At 43.4% G+C, this 23,943-nt stretch overlaps 1 protein-coding gene across 5 annotated transcripts in view; it reads left to right on the plus strand.

The window, feature by feature from the left end:
- LOC147010777 (uncharacterized) overlaps nt 1–23,943 on the plus strand; it is a 157,624-nt gene that overhangs the window by 69,422 nt on the left and 64,259 nt on the right. For all 5 annotated transcript variants that reach the window (XM_085859055.1, XM_085859056.1, XM_085859058.1 and 2 more), the window contains one exon: nt 12,314–12,378. In XM_085859055.1, the coding sequence (XP_085715181.1) occupies nt 12,314–12,378 (65 nt within the window). The remainder of the gene's footprint in view (nt 1–12,313; nt 12,379–23,943) is intronic.

Consider the following 23,943-nt stretch of genomic DNA (forward strand, 5'->3'; position numbering starts at 1 on the left):
TGGAGTTCTTTATAGTATCTTTGTGTGAATGCATTACTGTCACTCTAACAAATTGAAATTGCTATTTCTTAAACCCTCTGAGCGCTAATTGCTGAGGAATCTGGCCGAGCCATTCCGCACGAAGCAAAAGGAAACGCTTTTTGTATTGTTGATAAGTTCCATGCGTTGTTTAGAAATAAATCGTTCATTCTAACAAATGTGTTTTTAAAAGTTTCTTGCTTTGCTGTTTAACTACCATATCTGTCGGTTGTGGTTTGTAGAGTGTAAAACAAGACTGGATATGATCTGACACGTGCTTTCTTTTTCTTTCCTGTTGAGGTGCATTGGAGAAGATGCAACTGGAACTTCAACATTATCTGTCACTATATTATTATTACCTTTGCCACCAAAGGTCGACAGAGGTTGGGTTTTCACCCGTCTGTCTTTGTTACTTACGAAATCTTTAGATTTCGTAAGTATATTGATGACTTCCGCCCTCTGTGTGTTTGTGTGTTTGTGTTTTTGTTTGTAGGCACGATAACTCGAGAACAGAAGAAGCTACCAATGTCAAATTACACCACGTGATTCAGGAGGGTAATGGCGAGCGCTGATTAGATTTTGGTCAAAATCGGTCAAAGGTCAAGGTCACAGTGAGGTCAAACATCCCCAAAAAAGTTATAACTCGAGAACAGAAGAAGCTACCAATGTCAAATTACACCACGTGATTCAGGAGGGTGGTGGCTAGCGCTGATTAGATTTTGGTCAAAATCGGTCAAAGGTCAAGGTCACAGTGAGGTCAAACATCCCCCAAAAAGTTATAACTCGAGAACAGAAGAAGCTATCAATGTCAAATTACACCACATGATTCAGGAGGGTGGTGGCTAGCGCTGATTAGATTTTGGTCAAAATCTGTCAAAGGTCAAGGTCACAGTGAGGTCAAACATTCGATTTCTGATGGTTTGGTACAGAATCATCGTAGAAACTTCTGGTTTGCGTCGCTACCTTCTCGAGAGACAGCTTTTATTAGACAAGGTCAGAGGTCAAGTTGACGATTTCGTAAGTACCAGTCTATGACTGCTTGTTTGTTTGTCTGTCTGTGAACAGGATATCTCAAAAAGTTGTGGATGGATTTGTATGAAATTTGGTGTTGAGGTTTGGTGTGTGACAAGGAAGAAATGATTACATTTTGGTGAAGATCTGGATCCGGATACTAGAATTTTTACAGTGATTCTCACCATTGAGAGAGAGGGCTGAACTGATTATATAGCATGGAATCTCAAAAAGTTGTGGATGGATTTGAATGAAATTTGGTGTTGAGGTTTGGTGTGTGACAAGGAAGAAATGATTACATTTTGGTGAAGATCTGGATCCGGATACTAGAATTTTTACAGTGATTCTCACCATTGAGAGAGAGAGGGCTAAACTGATTATATAGCATGGAATCTCAAAAAGTTATGGAAGGATTCAGACGAAACTTGGTGGACAGGTTTGGTGTGTGATAAGGACGAATCGATTCAATTCTAGTAAAGCTCCAGATATGTGTCCTTTAGACCCGTATTTTAAGTCTTTGAAGTGATTGTCATTGAGATATGTCATTGAGAGATGGAACCAAAATGATATACAGCATGATATTTCAAAAAGCTGTGGATGGATGATGACAAAACTCGGTGGATGAGTTGGTTCGGTGACAGAACGAGCCAATTCGATTTTGGTTCAAATCCAGATCCGGCCTGTAAGTGGGATGCAAAGCATAAACTGTTCAACCTGGTGGAGGTATATGTGCTCTACCGAGTGTCGTTCTCGTTACACACATGGTAAAATTATGACATCGCAAGTCACATGGTTTGGCAGCCATCTTGGATAGAATAACGTACTTTATCTGATTAACAAGAAACTTCACACACGTGTTCCAGTTCACGATTGGAGGCAGAATGTAAACTTATGATGTCATAGGTCACATGGTTCGTCAGCCATCTTGGATTGAAAATTAATAAATTTAAAAAATCTTCTTCTCCAGAAGAGCCAGACAGATTGAGGCAAAAATTCACACACACTTTCCCCAAGACATCCTTTCTCAAGTTTGTTAATTTCTAATTGATAGGTCACATGGTTTGGTGGCCATATTGAAATTACCCTGAAACCTTCAAACATCTTCTCCAGAACGGCTGGTCAGATCAAGGGGAAACTTCACATACGTATTGCACACGAGCAGTGAATTTCAGTTTGTTAATTTCTAATTTATAGGTCACATGGTTTGGCAGCCATGTTGGATTCAAGAATTATATCAAATAATGTTTTCTCTGGAACCATATATCCTATCGAAGTGAAACTTAGAAAGTATCATAAACAACAATGTCTGCATATATGGTAAAATTATTATGTCACAAGTCACATGCTTTGGCCTCCATCTTGGATAGAAAAACGCACCTTGTCTGATCAACACGAAACTTAACAAGCATGATCTACTACCCCATTAGAGGGAGAATTTAAATTTATGTTGTAATAGGTCACATGGTACGGCAACCATATTGGATTGAAAATTAATAACTTTAAAAGTCTTCTTCTCTGAAACGGCTGAACAGATTGAGGCTAAACTCCACATGTATGACCGCCTCTCCATGACAAACAAAAAGTCCTCCCCCCCCCTTTTGATGTATGATACATCGTTTGGCAGCCATATTGGATTGAAGGAAAAATATTAATTAATGTTTACTCTGGAACTGCTGAATCAATAAATATGAAACTTCACAGTTATGATATAGCCGTCATGTGGAATGAGGACTTGAAATTTCAACTTGATCGGCCCCATATTTGGCAGCCATGGTGGATTGAAGGAAAAATATTAAGTAATATTTACTCTGGAACCGCTGCATCAATATATGCCAAACTTGACAATTATAATCTAGCCGACATGCGAAACATAGGTATAAAGTTCAACCCGATCGGCCACACAGTTTGGCAGCCAGAATTATTTAATTATTGGAATCTGAGAACTTTGAGAATTTTTTATTTCTAGAAGGCTCATTTGGCTGCACCTGAATGCGTTTGAGGGTACAGGAATAGCAATTCAATTGATACCGATAACATCCCTAGGAAAAGGGCTAACTGCATATGGAATAAATAGATTGAACACTTTGTGCTACCCGGTTCTTAACTCGTCAGTCCCGCGCTGTGTCGAAGCAGGGCTATGTTTGTATCACTATTAAATAATGTTTTCTCTGGAACCACTTATCCTATTGAAAGGAAAAATTTGCAAAATTCTCATTTAAGTCTCATGTTGTATCAAAGGCGGACGTCTGGGTACCCGGTCATCACTGCCAGCAGTTATAAAGTGGCAGTTATAGTTATTATTACCCCTCAGCCAGAATTGGCTAAGGGGTATTGTCGTCATAGGCGTTGTCCGGGCGTCTGTCAACTTTTGGTTTCCGTCAATTTCGAGGAGAACGCCTTGTCCGATTAAATCCATTTTTGCAATATGTGTTGGGGCTGGGCAGAGGAAGGTTCCTTTCGATAATCAGTGCGATGCGATATCCAATATGGTGGCTAGGGCAGCTATCTTGAATTTGGTTTCCGGACAATAACTTGAGAACGGCTTGACAGATTGATTTTATTTTCATGGGGGTATAATGGGGGTGGTTAGAGGAAGGTTCCTTTTGATATACAGCACAATCCGATATCCAATATGGCGGCTAGGGCAGCCATTTTGAATTTGGCGGGCATCCGGGCGTCTGTCAACTTATGGTTTCCATCAATTTCGAGGAGAACGCCTTGTCCGATTAAATCCATTTTTGCAGGGTATGTTGGGGATGAGTAGAGGAAGGTTTCTTTCGAAAATGGGCACGCTGCGATTTTCAATGTGGCCTCCATGGCAGCCATCTTGAAATTGGTTTCCGCCAATTTCGAGGAGAACACCTTGTCCGATTAAATCCACTTTTGCAGGGTGTGTTGGGGTTGAGTCGAGGAAGGTTCCTTTCGAAAATGGGCGCGCTGCGATTTTCAATGTGGTCTCCATGGCAGCCATCTTGAAATTGGTTTCCGTCGATTTCGAGGAGAACGCCTTGTCCAATTAAATCCATTTTTGCAGTGTGTGTTGGGGCTGGGTAGAGGAAGGTTCCTTTCGATAATCAGTGCAATGCGATATCCAATATGGCGGCTAGGGCAGCCATCTTGAATTTGGTTTCCGGACAATAACTTGAGAACGGCTTGACAGATTGATTTTATTTTCATGGGGCTATAATGGGGATGATTAGAGGAAGGTTCCTTTTGATATACAGCACAATCCGATATCCAATATGGCGGCTAGGGCAGCCATCTTGAATTTGGTTTCCGGTCAATAACTTGAGAACGGCTTGACTTATTGATTTCATTTTTGTGTGATATAATGGGGGTGTTCAGAGGAAGGTTCCTTTCGATATTCAGCGCAATCCGATATCCAATATGGCGGCTAGAGCAGCCATCTTGAATTTGGTTTCCGGACAATAACTTGAGAACGGCTTGACAGATTGATTTTATTTTCATGGGGCTATAATGGGGATGATTAGAGGAAGGTTCCTTTCGATATACAGCACAATCCGATATCCAATATGGCGGCTAAGGCAGCCATCTTGAATTTGGTTTCCGGACAATAACTTGAGAACGGCTTCACACATTTATTTTATTCTGCTGAGGTATAATGGGGTTGAGTAGAGGAAGGTTCTTTTCCAAAATGGGCATACTGCTATTTTCACTGTGGCCGCCACGGCAGCCATCTTGAAATTGGTTTCCGTCAATTTTGAGGAGAATGCCTTGTCCGATTAAATCCATTTTTGCTGGGTGTGTTGGGGTTGATTAGAGGAAGGTTCCTTTCAAAAATGGGTGTGCTGCGATTTTCAATATGGCCACCATCTTGAAATTGGTTTGCGTCAAGGGGCTGAGGTGTTACGCCCGCTTTGCGGTGACATTTCTTTTATTATTATTCTTCTTTACAGAGTACCTACCCTCTGGGTGGGTAGAGTTTTTGCATTACTTGCTGAAAAAAGTATAGTCAGTTTTGCAAGAAGACCATAGATGTTTGTGTGGTGTGCATCTAAGAGGTTCTCGAAGGCTAAAGGGTACGTTTCAATCGTAGTTAGGGTCTAAAGGGTATAAATTCCAAGAGGTCCAAAGTGTGTGAAAAGGTCGAATTTTCTAAGTGGTCGAAAGCTCGAAATGATCAAGGGTCTAAGCCAGGGGTCGGGAACGTGTGGCTCGCGAGCCAGGTATGGCTCTTTTGATGATTGCATCTGGCTCGCAGATAAAATTGGAGCTTGAAACTTGGAAAGCCCAATATTTCTCGCAGAAGCTTTACCTATAGTTTGAATGGTGTCGTGCTTCATTCACGTGCAGGGTTGAACTTGGCAGAAGGAGAGAAGAAAAAACACCTCCGAATTGTCTGAAGCGGTTTTTGTTTCGTCCAGTCATGCGGCCGACGCGAGTAGTGATTTCGGTTCCTCCAATGACGTGCCGCTGCCGAGACGCGTCACGGAATTCATCTCGACCAATCACGCGCCACCGCTGAGGCGACTCGTGATTTCGGTTCCTCCAATGACGTGCCGCCGCCGAGACGCGTCACGGAATTCATCTCGACCAATCACGCGCCACTGCTGAGGCGACTCGTGATTTCGGTTCCTCCAATGACGTGCCGCCGCCGAGACGCGTCACGGAATTCATCTCGACCAATCACGCGCCACTGCTGAGGCGACTCGTGATTTCGGTTCCTCCAATGACGTGCCGCCGCCGAGACGCGTCACGGAATTCATCTCGACCAATCACGCGCCACCGCTGAGGCGACAGCATCCCAGAGTCGGCCGGCCGCGCCGCACCTCTCGAGTATGTCAGCCCGTGCGCAGGCCAGCCAGACTCACTTGGGTCAACTCTCCCTCTCTCTCATTTGCTCAAAGCTAACCCTTCGACGAAGAAGATGGCGAAAAGAAAAAAGATGAGGAGTATCGTACATTTCAGGACGAATGGGCCGAAGAATTCGCCTTTGTGGAGAGAGCAGGTTCTGTGGTGTGTCTAATTTGCAATGACAAAATTGCATCGATGAAACGGTCGAATATAAAGCGGCACTTCGACACGCGCCATGCTACCTTTGCATCAAAATACCCTGTGGGAGACAGCAGAAAGAAAGCGTGCCAAGAGCTACTGAGCATAGTGCAAGCCAGCCAGCAGCAACTCCGCGTATGGACCCGGCAAGGTGACTATAATTCCGCCAGCTTTGCTGGATCTTTAGCAATAGTGAGGAACGGAAAACCATTCACAGATGGCGAGTATGCAAAAACGTTCATGCTGGATGTAGCCAATGAACTTTTTGATGATCTTCCGAACAAAGACAAGATAATCAAACGGATACAAGACATGCCTCTGTCGGCAAGAACTGTTCATGATCGTACCATCATGATGGCAAACCAAGTGGAGGAAACGCAAGTGAAGGACATAAATACAGCGCCGTTCTTTTCCCTGGCTTTGGATGAGTCAACAGACATAAGCCATTTGTCGCAGTTCAGTGTGATTGCAAGATATGCTGCTGGTGATACACTGCGCGAAGAAAGTCTTGCTGTTCTGCCAATAAAAGGGTCCACAAGAGGTGAGTATTTATTCAAGTCTTTCATGGAGTTCGCTCAAGAAAAAATCTACGAATGGATAAACTTATCTCAGTGTGTACTGATGGTGCTCCGTGTATGGTGGGGAAAAACAAAGGATTTGTGGCGCTTCTCCGTGAACATGAAAATAGACCCATCCTAAGTTTCCATTGCATTCTACACCAGGAGGCACTTTGTGCTCAGATGTGTGATGGGCAGCTTGGCGAAGTGATGTCGCTGGTCATTCGTGTGATCAACTTTATTGTTGCCCGAGCCTTAAATGCTCGCCAGTTTAAAACACTGCTGGATGAAGTTGGAAATAACTATCACGGTCTGCTTTTGCACAGCAATGTGCGTTGATTGTCAAGAGGGAAGGTGCTTTGCCGTTTTGCGGCTTGCCTGAACGAAATCCGGACTTTCCTTGAAATGAAAGGGATTGAGCATCCTGATCTAGCCGAAACTGAGTGGCTCCTCAAGTTTTACTATCTCGTGGATATGACTGAACATCTGAACGAGCTCAACGTGAAAATGCAAGGCATTGGAAATACAGTGTTATCCCTTCAACAAGCCGTGTTTGCTTTTGAAAACAAGCTGGAGCTCTTTATCATGGATCTTGAAACAGGTCGTTTACTACATTTTGAAAAACTGAGACAATTTAAAGATGCATGCACAGCAAGTGAGCCCACTCAAAACTTTTATCTCCACCAGTTAGCTGGCTTCACATCCAGTCTCCTACAGTCATTCAAAGCACGCTTTGGAGAATTTCGTGAGCACACTCGTCTTTTTAAGTTCATCACCCATCCAAACGAGTGTTCACTGAACACAGCCGACCTGAGTTACATTCCTGGTGTCTCCGTCAGAGATTTTGAAGCAGAAGTGGCTGACCTGAAGGCCTCAGACATGTGGGTGAATAAGTTCAAGTCACTGAATGAAGATTTGGAAAGAATCGCACGACAGAAAGCGGAGTTGGCGAGCAAGCACATGTGGACAGAAATGAAAAAACTTCAACCCGAAGACGAGCTGATTATCAAAACTTGGAACGCGCTTCCTGTCACATACCTCACACTGCAGCGTGTGAGTATTGCTGTATTGACCTTGTTTGGATCTACGTATGCATGTGAGCAGTCATTCTCACATCTTAAAAACATCAAGTCCAACCTACGATCACGTCTAACGGATGAAAGCCTCAACGGTTGCATGAAGCTTAACCTCACCAAGTACCAACCAGACTACAAAGCCATCAGCAAATCCATGCAGCACCAGAAGTCCCATTAATGGTGAGTATTATAACAACATTATTTAAAAGAATAAATTCAGAGGCTTATTATACTCACATTTAGTTGAATTCAGTCTTAAAATATATTATATGGCTCTCACTGAAATAGATTTCCAAATATTTTGCTTTAATGGCTCTCTGAGTCAAAAACGTTCCCGACCCCTGGTCTAAGCAGTCTAAAAGGGTGTTAATGTCTAAGGGATCGAAAGGGAGTCAAGGCATTTGAGGGGCATAAAGTTCTTAAGGGTTTAAATGTGTCGAAAGGGTCTTGACGTTAAATGACCCCACAGGGTCTTGAGGGTCTTAGGTGGTCTTGTTGTAAAGGGTTTGACAGGGTCTCAAGGTTATAAAGGCTCTAACAAGGTCTATCGGATTTTGTGCCTAAGAGTTCTAAAGGGTCTTGCAGGTGTTATGGGTATAAAAAGGTCTAATGGGGTCTGTGGGTGTCTCAAGGGGTCTAGAGGATGTAAATGTCTAACAGCATCTGAAGGGTCTAAAATGTCTAATGGGTCTTAAAGCTTCAAAGGTCTAAGGGGGCTCAGCAGTCTAAAGGTTTCAATCGTACGTAATTAATAGACATAGTCACGGTGCAATTGACATTCAAAGTGTATGTAATTAAGACATGTAGTCATGTTGGCTAGTGGCTTGACATACACAAATTGCTCCATTATATGTAGATTGATTGATTTGGTACAGGATTGAATCTACAGACTTTGTTTTCTTACTATGCTCTGTTTGATTTGATCAGAGGAGATTGAATGGTGTTCAATTTCAGATATATAAAAAGAAAAGTACAAAAAGAGTTGGAGTCTATAATGGACAGAAATGAAACTATGAATTTCCTCAAATTGGGAGTGCTTGTGCATGCGCTATCACGCAATAGTGGGTCATTTGCTGTTTGGCATTCTCTGTACAACAGGAACTCAAAATGTTAATAACAAAGAAAAAAAAAATGTTTTCTTTGATTTTATTTCATGAATTTTTTCCACTGGCAGAAGAAATTGCACGTATGTGCACTCCTCTGAGTTATTTTGTTGGGTTTTGAATCTCAAAACAGCTACAAACTGCCAGTCCTGGTGTTCCACATGCAGGGTGAGGCATCTGTGCACGCCATCTATTCGATGGACGTTAAGCTCAAGGACTCTTCTGCTTGTTGGAGGACGTTATTTGTCATTCGAAAAGAATAGGTGAGCTATTACTGACACCCTAAACAAATTCTAAATTCCTGGATTAACCGAAAGTGTGCACTGCATTAGCCACACAGCCGTGCCCCAGTCGTGTTGCTTCCAGTAGCTTGTTGTTGCACGAAGAAACTAACGACTGATTCATTTATATTTTCTGGAAACGTCCCCACATAGACATGCAGCATGAGGTTGTCAGGCATACTTCTTGGGTGTTAATGTGACATCACAATGAAGGAACCACAATCATACCAGCTATGCATGACGCAAGCTCCAGCAGTCTAGACTTGAATAATGATGTATGTATTGGCTTGGTGCCTGATGAGATCTTGACCACACCCAAATCCTTCCATACATGTTGAAAGTAGTATTTGATGAACCTCACAAGCCCGTTTCATGATTTCATTATTAATATACTTGTGCATTTGTTGTTTTTTTTTTTTTGTTTTGTTTTCTCCAGCGATCCAAGACTAATTGCAGAATTTGCACACAGAGCGTATGACAGATGTAAAGTGCCTGTCAGTATACTCTTACAATAATTTGATGGACAAACATAATGGACTTGAACCAGGGTTTTCCACATCATGAGGCAGGTCTTCAAATGGGAAGTGTGTGGTGTGTTGTTGGGCCGGTTGGGTTTATACATAGTTTTCAAGGTAAAGGCGCATCCAACCAAAAGAGTAACTAGATCCACCATGCTACTCTCGTAATAAACAAAACGAGAGCAGATCCGGTCTCAGGCAACACTTCACCCGATTCCCAGCAGGATTCCTCTCTTGGCCTGAGGAAGCCTGCTGGGAACCGGGTAAAATGGCAGCTGAGACCAGATCTGCTCTCGCCTTGTTTATTACTCGACTGGCAGGGTAGATACTTTTTTTTGGTTGGATGTGCCCTTTTCTTCAAAACGTTATTTATATAAAATGTATGTACATTGTACATATGTATATTATTCCCTTGTGCACACTTTCTCATTCCTTGAACAGATTGCTCGAGGGTAGAGAGCCTTCTGCTGGCCTTGCGGTGGAAAGGCAGATTGTTATTCCTCCAGCCTTTCATGCTCATCGAGGAGCCGTTCCATGTATTACTGGAAGGAAAAGTCCATTAAGGAATATAATTTTTCGTTTTCACTTGGATTTTATTAACATTGATAGACAGTGGACAAAACACAGTTCATGGGTTTTGAACTCGAAGTTTGCACATCACGCGCTACGCACCCAGAGGAAATGACAAACGTGCCAAACCGTAAAGGTTTGGTTACAAAAAGGGTTGTGTGTCCAGTCGACAAGGCCAACGTTTTGAACACCGAGTGGTCTTCATCGAGGACTGTGCCGTTATTGTGTGCCTGGTGTTGGTTATCTTCTCAAGCAAGAGGGAGCATTGATAACCACATATAAAGTATGTCTAATATATCACAGCTACTTAATCGATGTATTCTTGCTGATGCGAGTTGTGCATTCATGATTATCTCTTTTTAATTGTTTTCTTGAAAGAACCATATCTCTTTGTTGCCAAATCCAAATCTCTCAGCTTTTCAAACATGGCAGTTGCACTGTTATGCTTTCTTCTTCGTCCTTACAAGCAATCTAAAGTGATTTCCACTGCGTCATTGGCTTCACATTATGAAGGGCAAGTATTGTCATCCCGATTTACGGCTTGCTTCAACGGCCGTTCAAACTTCTTCGCCCGCATTCTGGCTTCAGCGTCATTGTTGTCAGGAATGTTTTTGTGAAGTCGTGGTTTTCCTCCTCCATTCTGCCGGTGATCTAAAAAACACTACTTTGGTGGCTTTTTTTTAATGGCTCATTCAGGGGGACTGGGATGTGTCTTACCTATTAATTCATTAATCCATCTTACCTTCCTCGGCTGTTGTTATTTTAAGGACGTGATTCCTTTTTACCGCCAGTCTTGTAAATGCAAAAATGGGAAGGGGTCATAGGGGAAGCTTTGGAAGCAAACGGCACACCATTTGATGTAGTCTTATGACCCTTGACCTTTGCATTTTCATGGTGTTCTAAGAATGTGCTTCCTGTTCAGGGTGTGGGACTGTGCCGTCACCCCTATGACTGTTATTTTGTGGTGCTTTTTGACGCTTAAACTGCAGGACGGTGGGTGGTTGAGCCATCCTTCCGCAGGGCCCATGGGGCCCTGTGCTACACACACTTGTATGTTTAAATATTGATTTCCTCCTTTTGTGGGTGGGCTCACCAACAATACTCCTGCCTTTAGGCTAGTCCTGCCTGTCATGTGTGACCAATCTTCTTTGATGTCCCAACAAGTGGTGCTGCCTGAGGGCTGTGCTGTTGGAATTGTAACCCTTTTCCTAATAAATGGAATCCCTCTTTTCAAGCTGTTGCATTCTCACAGTTGTGGAAGACAGAATGGAAGGCAGCTGTGAATTTTTTTTAGTATATTCTGTCCTTAAAACGTTCAAACGGTGCTTTTTGGTGTATCCGAGTCATCTTGTTTGGCCTTTGTTGATTACATGATTAAAATGTTAATGCCGCTCTTCCATGAGCCTAAATCTTGTAGTTATTTCACCTAAAAACCCATTGAGACTTTACGATTTCCTTCTCCAATGATAATGATGATTATTGATATTATTATTTTTATTTTTATTGTGATTAAACGAGGAAATCCACTTTTTTGTAATGTCACCTGTGCATGAGACAGTTGGAGTTGTTTTCGATGAATGTTTGCTTCTCTTCTGCCGACACATCGTATTTTGACAAAGTTTGTTACATTATGAATTTCTCCAAACACATTGTAATGAAAGTAAAGCTTTTTGATGTTTTTTTTTCATCCTATAATCATCATCATCATCATCATCATCATATTACCATACTTGTCCACGTTGCAAGAGGACACCTACCACAAGCCGTTAGCTTTTTATTTTTATTTATTTTTTGGTTGAGAATCAACCCTGCACAGGTCTCCACTCTATCCCTGCACATGTAAAATTAATGGCTTTCGGCATTAATTTGAAATTTAGGGAGAGGACCAGCGCACAATGGCCGCTTCTTTTTCAAAAGGCGTTGTGGTGTCTTACATAACCGACACCTTAATATCTCCACATTAGAGTGTGTGGTATGCTTGAGAACATGATCATAGTTGTTCCTGCTTGTAGTTTGACTTGAAGCGCATGTTGGACATGGGACATCCTGGGCCACAGAAAACGTGTTTTCTGGTGTTCTTCTGAAACTCTCCAGTCATAATGTTCATGGAAGTGAAACAGGCAGGGCACTGATATCATTACCTTTTGTATTTCTGCCCCACCCTAGCGAATTCCTCACTGGTGACTCAACAGAAGGCATCAATATGGACTCGCAGCCGACGTGCCACAAATGTAAGTTTTCCACCTGAATTGATTAAAAAAAATATTTTTTTTTATTTTAACTTGTATTTAAATATTTAAAGTTTAGTTTCTTGAGTTACCTTGGAGAACAATTTGGTCTTTGTGGCTCCTCTGTGTGCTGATAGACCTCCATAGTTGAAATGGCTACCCACAACAGAATTTTGCTTTGTGTGATCTACTCTTGCTATCATCACATGATCAGATGAGATTTATCAAATGTCTTCTTCCTTAATGCATGTGATATATTGTCGTGTCCACACGGGTTGAGACCGACCTGGACGGATAGCTGAACAGTTCTCCCTTGGAGGTGAACATTTGATCCTTGGAGATTATAAGCGCAGTATGGGAGGTCGGCAAAGGCGTGCACCAGACGCGTTCACCCGGACGGAGGACAAGGGGTTATACTTGAACCCACAACTAATAGACTGACACAAGCAATCTTTAATAAATAGGGGTTTAATGGACATAAATCAAATGTTCATAATGGAAATGAATCAAATGTGATAATAAAAAGTGAGGTAATTTAAAGGCTAAAGCCCGGGGTGCCTCTACACACAGTTGCAAAAACGGACAAAGGGGAAGGATAAAACAAAAGAAAAATTCCTCTCTTTATTCTGGTACTTAGCTTCGTCCAGAGATGATTCTTTTTGGACCTGGTGTTGCCGAAACCGCGTTGTTACTGCGTGCAAAACCGTACCCGAAAATGGCGCCAAGCCGCTCTCTGGGCAGGAAACGTATGTGAGGTATTCGTGTGGCGGTATTCGATGCTTGGGCTCAGAAACCGCCATGCAGCTTCTTTTCACGAGCGAATATGCCGACCATTCCTCTCTTGCACCAGGTCCGTTCACCACAATCGCCCTACTTACTCCTCAACCTTACGATGAGACGATTTTTTGAGGCCCCGTGATAAGGCCACGAGACACTTTCTTCTTCCCTCCTCAGAAACGTACACACTTCACGATTCAGCCGAACAGTCAATGGCTAGCGTTTTGCTCTGGCACACGGGCAAATTCGCCTCATCACGAACACGAGAATTGTGCAGCCTTCTTCACCATGTCGAGGGGAAGCCAGCAAGCTATATCCTTTTTCCTCCAATCACGTACCTCACACCCAACTCTCCTCTCCTCTGAACCGTCTGATGCCCATCCATCATCCACCCCAAGTGCGTGGTTTGCTAGTTGTCATTCCTGGAGGAGGGGTTTTCGCCTGCTTGGAACATTCGGCTCGGCTGTTGTTATTTTAAGGACGTGATTCCTTTTTACCGCCAGTCTTGTAAATGCAAAAATGGGAAAGGGTCATAGGGGGCAATCGCATACTGGGAGAAATTGGCCTTAATCCCTACTTATTAACACAGCACCACCCCCATGTGGTGACACATAACAACTTAAGCTGACACTTTCCCTACTTAAGTTGCATCGAAATGTGTCCTTCCCATCCACAGACCATTCTACCCTATACAATCCTACCTTTGCTATGAAATTCCTCCATCTACCACATAAACACTACAGTATGTACAAGCTCCTCCATAAGCCTGAGATCACTGGGAAAACAAACAAATAAATAAGCACGTTGGGTTGTTAATATTATAAACAAAAAACATCCGGATCATTCATGATGTTCATGGAGTAGCTAATGTGCTTGCGCCATCGTCAGCGCTTCACATGTGATGCCACTCCAAACATTGTGTCTGACTATTAATGGCATCAGGTTAACTTGGGATATGGACTTCAGTACCACCCCAAAATCCCGCAAACTGAAAGTGGGTGTGACCGAATATAAAGTGATCGGTGGTGTTCCTGCTGTGATGGTTTGCCATGTTGTAAATATAATCACATAGATTAGTGCAATGGGGAAGTTCTCTGAAATGCAATTACTCGTACTGAGGAGGCACAGTTCTTTCTGAGAGACTTTCTGTGAGCAACGATGTGTTCTCCATCTATGGATTGCAAGGTTTAATTAATTGATCACCATTGTCATCATAATGGGAAGCCTTTTAAGGTGCTTGGCAAAGCTACAAACTAGATGGTTTGTTTTTAAATTTATTTGCAAACTCCAACCGTTTTAACATCTCATTCGTGCCTTTTGTATTTTTATCACTTACATTGTGGTTGTTACTTTGACAGTAGGTTGATGCTGAGCTGTACATTTGACCGATTTTTATACTTCCGCAGCCAGAGGCATTATATTTTCGGGTTGTCCATAAATTAATTATCGGTTTTTTGTGGGTACCATGCCAACTTGTGAATCCCTGAAAGAATTCCAACCAAACTTGGCACAAGTATGGATTGTGATGCAAAGAGGAACTGATTCGATTTTAGGTTTAAAAGGTCAAAGATCGAAGGTCAAAGGAGGAAGATTTTGGGTTTAAAAGGTCAAAGGTCAATCAAAGATTGTGTGACCTTTAATTGAAAATTGCGATAACTTGTGAAACTTGGTACAAGTGTAGACTGTAATACAAAGATGAACCAATGAAATCTTGTGTCCTTTGAAAATCACTTTGCAGCCCACAACTGTGTTAGAAGCATCTGATGCCTCTCTTCCACCTCTCTCTCTCTCTCTCTCTCTCTCTCTCTCTCTCTCTCTCTCTCTTGATATCAAATATAAAAGTGGATTGACGTCTATGCCTGGTGTTGGCTTAATGGTTTGGGTGGTGGGCTTGGGATCCTAGGGTCCCGAGTTCAAATCTCACTCATCTGTTGAATTAATACTAGGTGGGGTTAACTCGGCCTGTCATCCTTCCGAGGTCGGCAAAATGAGTGCCAGTATGCTGGTATCCTGTGTCGGAGTGGCGACCCATCCAGGATTGTTCCCAATAGCCAAGGAGACTGCTTAGGCAGCACCAACGCTCTGCACAGAGTATGGTCCCAATGGATGGTTGACGTTTAACATGGACGGAGGCATATCCATCGACACATTAATGTCAAAATCTATTTTCTAGTTTGTTGTTATTCCAAGAACCCAGCGAAGAGCAAACGGCACCATGCCTAGTTTGTGAACATTTCTGTAGTTGAGAATTTCCTTCCAACAGGTTGCTGCACAATCAGGACAGGAATTTAGAATATGGCCTAGAAATCCTGCACATGACAGCCTGCTAGATTAGTTACTGGGGGAGCTCTAATGTCCACAAGCAAATGTTAGGAGATCAAATGGTCATTTGAATGCCCCCAGCTGAAGGATGGCTTGGTGGTGACATGCTCTGCCTGAAAAGCTTGAAGGATGTTGACCGATAGTTGGACAGGGAATCAACCCCAGACTTGACAGCTTAAAGGCAGGTCTGTGATCTCTGAGCTATTGCCATATGTTGGATTTTTAATTTTTAACCATACTATAAGGCTCATGGAAGAGCAACACAAATCACATACATACATGCAGACAAATACATGAGACAACACCATGCTTCACTTCACATAAACAGTCATTGGTGAGGAGGAAGTGATGATGTAACTTACTGCGGCAATCTGGGTACCATTGAATACAACTTTGTCACTGTTGTTCTCTTCACACTCAGCAGGGTAATTAAGGAGAAATATCCAACCCCCACCCCCTTGGTTATCAATGCTATCTCTCTTAAATGATGAATGTCAAGCAAGAAAACATCATATAACATTTTAAGTCTTTGGTATGACTCGGCCATGTGTTGAGACCTCCCAAACTTTGAGCAAACAATCCAACCGTTACACCACTTTGTTAGTCGAGTTGTACACATCATTAAGGGTTGGGTACAAGGAGAGGCTATTTATCCCATCATGGTTGTGCTGTATTCACATCCTATCATATACTCGGTTATCTTAATATTTTTACTTTGATCAGCTCAGAGTCAATGCCCTTTCTGCTCAGGAGTTCCCCAGGTAACTGTAACCTGATCACTCGACTTCCATGTCTACGTGCACAAACTGCCAGACCAACTTCGCAGCACAGTTGAATTGTTTGCTGATGACTGTGTGATTATACACCTCAGGAACATTAAACAATAAAAATAACTTCAAAGTATTCCAAGAAGTCCTGAGAAGGTTAGAGGAGTGACAATACAGATGGTCAATGGTCTTCAACTCAATCAAATGTGTTGTCATGATTGACAGGTGAAGGGTTGAGACGCCTGATCAAGAATGACACACAAGTTTGGCTTCCCCCCCCCCTCCCAAGAACAAATGTTGATTGGAACCAGCTAGGTAATGAAATGGCAACAAGAAGCTCACTCGATACAGTCAAGCATAAACTGAAGAATTTTGAGTTGGTAATTTTACTGTCCCGCTCACCTAATGACCTCACCCCTTACAAAGATGGTAGAGAACAGTTAGCCTGCATTTATGCCAACACAACCGAGGTCAGACGAGACGAAGGATTGTCTCCAGCTCTCCAGTCATTTCATCTTCCTTAGATTTGTCTTGATACAGTTTTTAGTTGCCTTGATGATATAACCTGTGGTAGTTTTCATCATAAATGGAAAGGTATCTGTTTTAATTTTAAATATAGTAACAGGTCATACAAGTCTGTCATCTAGGGCTGACGGCAGGTACTTTCTGCTTCTCACAAGACTCGTGCACACCTGTGTAAACTGTCTTCAAATTTTGATGCCACATGTATCTGTAAATGCATGATGATATCTGACTGGAGCATTTGCCCTTGCTTATAAGAGAGTCAGATGTTTGCATCCTTCTGATGCAGAGATGTTCCAGGGTAGGATGGGAGGGGAGGAGAGGAGACACAGACAGACATCACAAACTGAGCTATGGCATACATCAAAGTCTACATTTTGCTCTCTTCTCGGTTTTCATTTCGGATGCTTCCATTGTGCCAATGGATTTAAATGCTCTGTGTTCCCCTGCAACCAATGAATGAAACCTGCACGTCAGATAAGACTACGCTTGTTACAATTATGCCTGTTTGCTCAACTCCAGTGGCACCTGCGTGCCCCTCTTCTTGTGTTTGTACACTACTAATAGCTGTTTGGCTTGGACGTATTGTGCAGTGTTACTTATTTGCTAAACATTCTTAATTGCCATGTGAGATACGAGAAGAGGAGCACTCGGTTGACTCGTTGAGTGTTCCCATTTGAACCCTGGCTCGTAATGCTGAGAACGTATATTAAAATCCCACTTTACTCTGTATTTATTCATCCACTGTCTACTCATTGCAATTGATATAACAGAGTACATTAATGTCGACGAATGTCTTTGTCCTGTAGGTTTTTTTTTGGTGCTAGCTCTTCCACGAGCCTGAGATGTACGTCAAAATTACAAATAGCGGTTATTTTATTCAATAAAAATTCACCTTTGTGCTGTTTTTTTCTACTTTTTTTTAACCCCCCTGCTTATTTGTTACATAACACTCTTGTGTATCTTTTCAGCTGATTCTGTTTGCTAACTCTGACAATGAAAGCTACCAGCACTGTGTGTGTTTCGCAGAGACACAGCGGCGATAGTCAGCTTTCGTTACACTTTAAACCACAGACCCTTTGTCTGCCCATTCTGCATTCCCCTCTGCATTCCCTTTACTCACCCATTCTTAACTCGCCCCACTCCTCAAACACGTTCAACGTCTCTGTTTACTCATGCTGAGCATCCGTTACAGGCAATTACAATCATTTTGGCTCCGAGTTGATACGTTGTGCTTTGTTTTTTTTTTCCTCATTATTATTTTTATTTCATTTAATTGATGGTTTGAGTTTACATAATCGATGTAGAGATTGGCTTTTGCCAATATATGGAGATGTGGACGCAATATAACATCTCTCGAGTTTATTTAGGAATGGGAGTGAGAAACCCCTTGTGTTTCCTGATCAGATTATTGGAGAATGTTTTTATTTGGGACTGCTTTATGGGGGCTTGCAGTAGGATTGGCCATGCACTTGTGGGACAGTGAGGGGGAGGTGTGTCTGGGTGTGCGTGAGAGACTGCCTTATCAAGGGGTAGAGGTCTCCCAGGATGAGAATAGAGGCAGCAGGGGGATGGGAGTATTTTCCTAAGGGGGTGTGGGCGTGGCTTTCTCTGAGTGATTGTCCAATCGTGACAGTAAAAGAGGAAGGCCTGGAAAGTGATGATAGTGAGTTGAGACTTGAAACACAAAGGTCCATGTGCTTTGTGTACGAGTTGGACAGAGGCTGTCTTGCAGAGGAAGTCAAAGAAAGGAAATTGAACTAAATAATTAGAGTGAATGAATAGGTCAGTGTTGATGACTTGAGGAGTAGATTGATGACGTTGTGCGAGAACAAGGTTTCCTGAACATTACCTCCCTCACGCCCAATGGACGACATGCAGTCTCCATGTGCTGTGCCTGAGTGTGACGGTTATGACCCAGGAGTTGAGAGGAATCCCATCGTGTTGGAGGCTGTAGCACATCCAAAGTACGATGAAGACCCAGAGACGCAGGTATTTTTGTCGTGGACCTTCCGTTTAATCTGTCCCTGGTAGCTGTCCGTGTTGTCAAGCGACACATCGATGTATCTTTAGATGGTCCGTTGTTGACATTTTTGGCACTGCAGTTTATCTGTGTTTGTGTTGGACTCTCCAGCACGCAGGTGTTTGCACAGCTTTGTAATTGAGTAATGGCAGCAGTTTCACTTTAAGTCCTCTGTGCCTTTCCTTTCGGCCTGTTCGGTTTCACGAGGCGCACATTCTCTTGGTCTTTGGTCTGCATGATGAAACTGGATAATCTCAAGGGCCAGATGTGCCCTCTTGGCAGCAAAAATAGCAGGGGTGCATGGTGTGCTTAGCGCTTAGTTGGGGACCGTAGTAAACACCGCCGTGTTTGGTGTCACTTTACGCTGAAACGATATGCGAGTACAAAGAAGGAATAAACAAGTTAACTGTTTGAGAAGTTTGTGGACGGCGTGAAACTGTCTGCAAAATAAGTTATTGTTGAGGGTGGCAAACTTGGCCAAATATAGAATTGTCAGACATGTCGGCATGGAATTCACAGGATCGTGGACGGGATTTTTGTTGAAAACTCCGGTAATAACAAGTGTTATTCTTTTGAGTCTTGTTGGAATTGAGCTGCACTTTGACTTGATTGAGTGAATGTTTGGGATGATGTCGCATTTGCATACTTCACACCTTGTTTGATTGTTTGTTTGTTTATTTGTTTGTTTGTTTTTACACGTACCATTGTAAACATCGATTACGAGCGAAAAGGTTGTTCAAATCTATGAACGTTAAAACTTTCCAGGCAACCAGGAACGTTGGTTTGGCCTTCCTGTGCCATATATAGACCCGTCATATTCATTCCATATTTAGACATGTCACCTTAATTTGCCTTTCAAAGGGACACTTTTCATAGGACCACCAGTCGTACTGACCACAGTAGAGTTGACGGGTCGGCCTTCCATTCGCTCTACTTTGCATCATTTGAACATGATGGAAGCACACTTGCCTTTAAGGATGTGATATTTTCATTCCGCTTGTCCTGTGACCTCGTTGCAGCCGTGCATTTTCTTTTTTAACCTGGTGGAGAGGCTTTTGTGTTGGAGCCATTTACATATTATGTACACATGAGGTGGGGAGTGCAAGTTACGCTGTAGCATATTCTGTGCATACAAGCAAGCAGCTGGATAGAACGGTCTGGATAGAAAGCTGGAACCTACTCGCATATCATGATTGTCACCATCAAGTTCTTTATTTCCCTTATATCTTTTCTTTGTCCAGTCAAGAGGAAATCATATAAACAGGTCTCAACCTTCGTAACATCACCTGCACTGCCAAAAATAATTTTCTTGGTCATAAAATATATTCTTAAAATAAGAAAAGTTTTCTTGAAACAAGAAAACCATGAGAAACTTTTTCTCATGGTTTTCTCGTTTCAACAAAATAATTTTCCTTGTATTTAAGAAATTATTTTCAAGGAAAATTATTTTTGGCAGTGCGGGCATCTATAAACTAGAGGGGGAGCACTCGGGAGAGTGCAAAACCTCCGCCGCCAATACTGCTGGGTGACTCAAGTGAACCTTCTATCTTATTCATTAAATATGATGTCAACAGTGCTGACAGAGTTATAGCTCTTTTCTCCAACATTTTTTTTTTGGGGTGGGGAGGGGGGGGTTTGGAAATCACTTAAAACATGTAGAAATGCAAAAAAAGAAAAATCGAAATTTTGTTGAAAAAAAAAAGTTGCAAAAATTTTTATTTTTCTCGAACAATTTTTTTTTGGGGGGGGGGGGGGTTGGAAATCACTTGAAACATGTAGAAATGCAAAAAAATTTTTCTCTAACAATTTTTTTTTGGGGGGGGGGTGGTTGGAAATCACTTAACACATGTAGAAATGCAAAAAAAAAAAAAATTCTCTAACAATTTTTTTTGAGGGTGGGGGGGGGGGACCGAGTCCAAAATCTAATGGCATGATCCTTGGACCATACCTACCCCCCCCACAAGTTTCGTCGAAATCCGTCGAGGAATTTTTTCCGTAATACTGTTCACAAACAAACAAACAAACAAACATACAAACAAACATACAGAAAGGGGTGAAAACAGTAACCTCCGATCTTCGATGACGGAGGTTAATAACATAAAGATGACAAATAAGAGGAGAAATAAAAGTAGAGAGACAATGTACTTTGGGTCAGAAGCTTTTCTTTCATTGTTTTCTCTTAAACTCGATGACTTTAAGAGTGTCCGCTCCGAGTCTGGGAGGTCAGGAGTTCAAACCCCGTCCGAGCCCTACCAAAGACTGAAAAATGGTATGTGCTGCTTCCTTGCTTGATGTGAGCAGAATTTAAAAGGACAAGAGCACAGACATTCTTCATAGATTGGCGTCCATGGGGAGGAAGAAATTCATCCTTAAATGCCCCGCTCAGTGCGGTGAGAAAAGCGGCGCCATTGTTATGTCGCTGGTACCCAGAGTGTACGGGAAGTGACAGAAATTCCACCAACCTCAGTGGCTGTGGTTGTCTCGTCCAACAGTCTTGTGTTGTGTCTCGTGTATTCGTCTATTTCCATGTGTGTGGCAGCTCCACTACGAGTGTTAGATCCTGTAAACCGCCCCCCCCCCAAATATATATTGTTGCGAATTTGTGCCCGCCGGCGTGCGAACGGCCACGTAACTCGAATCGCGGCACGTCGCCCACCGGACTGACAATTCTGTCGTGACCCTCTCGGACTAACGCCGGGAGCTAGTCACGGGTGGGCCTTTCGGCCTCACCATGATCGTGCCAATCGGCCCCCGTGTGGGATAGGGTTGTTCGCCAAATTCGACCTACCTAAGTACCCACGCAGAGGGTAGACCGGGCGATCGCACCTCGCCGCAGGTCGACTCCGGACACGGGCCATTTAAGCGACCCGTTCCGTACTATCGGGATAACCGAGCGGTGTTTTCGTCGGCCTTGACGGTTCCGATTAATTATCAGGCGTATTAAGCCCACTACCAACCCTTTACGTGAAGCAAGATGGAGATTCAATTCAAGAAAAGACGAAGCGAAACGGGAAAAACAGTTCAACATAATGCACATTTATTCCACGGCACACGGAGAGCACACATATACAATTACAATAATTATGCACATATATCAAATGCTACAAAAGAAACACAACAATGCAGATCTACTACCGACTACGCATGCACACAGCAACACTTACACAGTTTTACTTTACAGACGGCGCCAACAACACATTTACTCAAAAGCAAAAGAAAAGGGCCACCCTCAAAGACAAGGGGGCAGACGGGGCCTTTGGGCCAATATTTGCGCGGGACCTGAAAGAGCGGTCAGGTCCGCGAGACCGGGTGGATCCTACCCGTGTCTTTGTGATGAGCCGCCAATGTGGTGGCGCGGCGGTGCCCCGACTCCGCGCTCCTTCGCGGGTTTCGTTGGCACTGCTTGGAGTGGGGTGGGAACGGGCCCCCCCTTTTCGCACTATCTCAGCGCGGGGGGGGGGGGGGGTGGGGAATTGTTGATGCTCTGGGGAAAGAGGATAGCTGGCTTGCTTGGGTCCCGCGACGAGCGATTCTACTGCGAGCTCGTTGCCGACCGCCGTCTTCCTTGCCTCGGACCCGAGCTATTCGGCCTCTTCCCCAATTCTCCTCAGCCGACTGCAGCAAACGACCTGTACGCCCTCGCCTCCTGACTCACTCCCCGCTCCTCCAAGGCCAACTCTGCGCTCAAACCGACTCGACCGCGCTTCAGGCTTCCTCTCTCTGCAGCTCCCCGACAGACTCTGAACCCCGACAGACTGCGAGCTCCACTCGGCTCTCCGACCTCTCCAGACTGACTCTTCTCAAACTGACTGCCACTGCCACACTCTGCGCTGCCACACTCTGCTCTCCAAAACTGACTCTTCCGAGCCTGACTCGACCCTGCACTCGGCACTTTATAGGCCGGCAGGAGAACCCATATGCAAATTTCTGGATCAGAACGAGCTCGGGGGTGGAGCCACGCTCACCCATTGGACGGAGGAAAAGGGGTGTGTCTCCCCTGATCCGAGAATTTGCATATCCCGATTCTACTCCGACGCGCCTGGAGGCGGGGCCAAACCACCCCGCGCTTGCTGATTGGACAGATCAGAAGTGGGCGTGTATCATTCTTGATCCGAATTCTCCTCGGAAAGGCCGCACTTTGCACTCGCGGTTCGGCGCGCACCTTGTACGAGTCCAGGACAGCCTGACGCTCGGTGCTCACAAGTGGTGCGGGAATGGTGGTAGAAGGAGGAGAGGCGAAGGTGGTGGAGGGTTTATTGTGGTGGTTTATGGTCAAGGCGATGTTTGGAATGGCGGTGATGCGATGTTTGCGGGAGCGAGTTGTGAAGGTAAAGATCGTGGCTGTTGGCGTTGTTGTTGTTGTGAAGCGGCGTTGTGGTTGGTGGTTGTTGTGTGATGGCGGTTGAGACGTGGTTGGTTCAAAATAAAGATAGAACTGAAAAACGGCTATCTCAAAGGGTCGCAGCCCGAATGAATCACATTTATTCCCTCTAAACAACGGGTTTGGGGCTAACTACACATGTACTTACAGAGATATCTCACCTATGGGACCTGAATAGTGGTTTGCGAATTTCCTCAACCGCAACAATATATTTTTAAAGGTGATTGTGATTCCAGAACTACTGCTGTGGTGTCATGAGCCTAGATCTGCATGGGAAAATGAAATCTCTCACTTTTGAAGGGATATTCCCACCCATTTTGCATTTTTCTGGCATTGGCCCTCTGCACGTTTTATTTATTTTTCTTTTTTTTTCTTCAAGGTGAAATGTACAGCAAGCACAGCCTCTGTTAGCACAGCATGACATACAGTGGCCTGCAAAAGTATTCGCCCCTACCAATTATGCCAAAGTTAGATGAATTACGAATGATGTAGAAACAATTTTTCCAAATGAAATGTTTTAGTCAAAACCGAAGAGATCAAACTATTTAACACTGTTATAGTTGATGGAGGTTAAATGTCTGGAATTCCTGCAAAAAACATGTACAAATCAAAATTCACTGGTTGCAAAGGTATTCATCGCCTTCGGTTAGTACTTGGTGAAAACACCTTTTTGTAGCAATGATATGAGTGTTTCTGGGTAGGTCTCTACCAGCTTTGCACAGTGAGATGGTAAAATCATTGCCCATTCTTTACGTGAAAGTCGGTCTAGTTCTGCC

The sequence above is a fragment of the Eptatretus burgeri genome, chromosome 16 (assembly GCF_056783735.1).
Source record: "Eptatretus burgeri isolate ZD-2024b chromosome 16, Ebu_testis_v1, whole genome shotgun sequence".
Taxonomy (NCBI): Eukaryota; Metazoa; Chordata; class Myxini; order Myxiniformes; family Myxinidae; genus Eptatretus; species Eptatretus burgeri.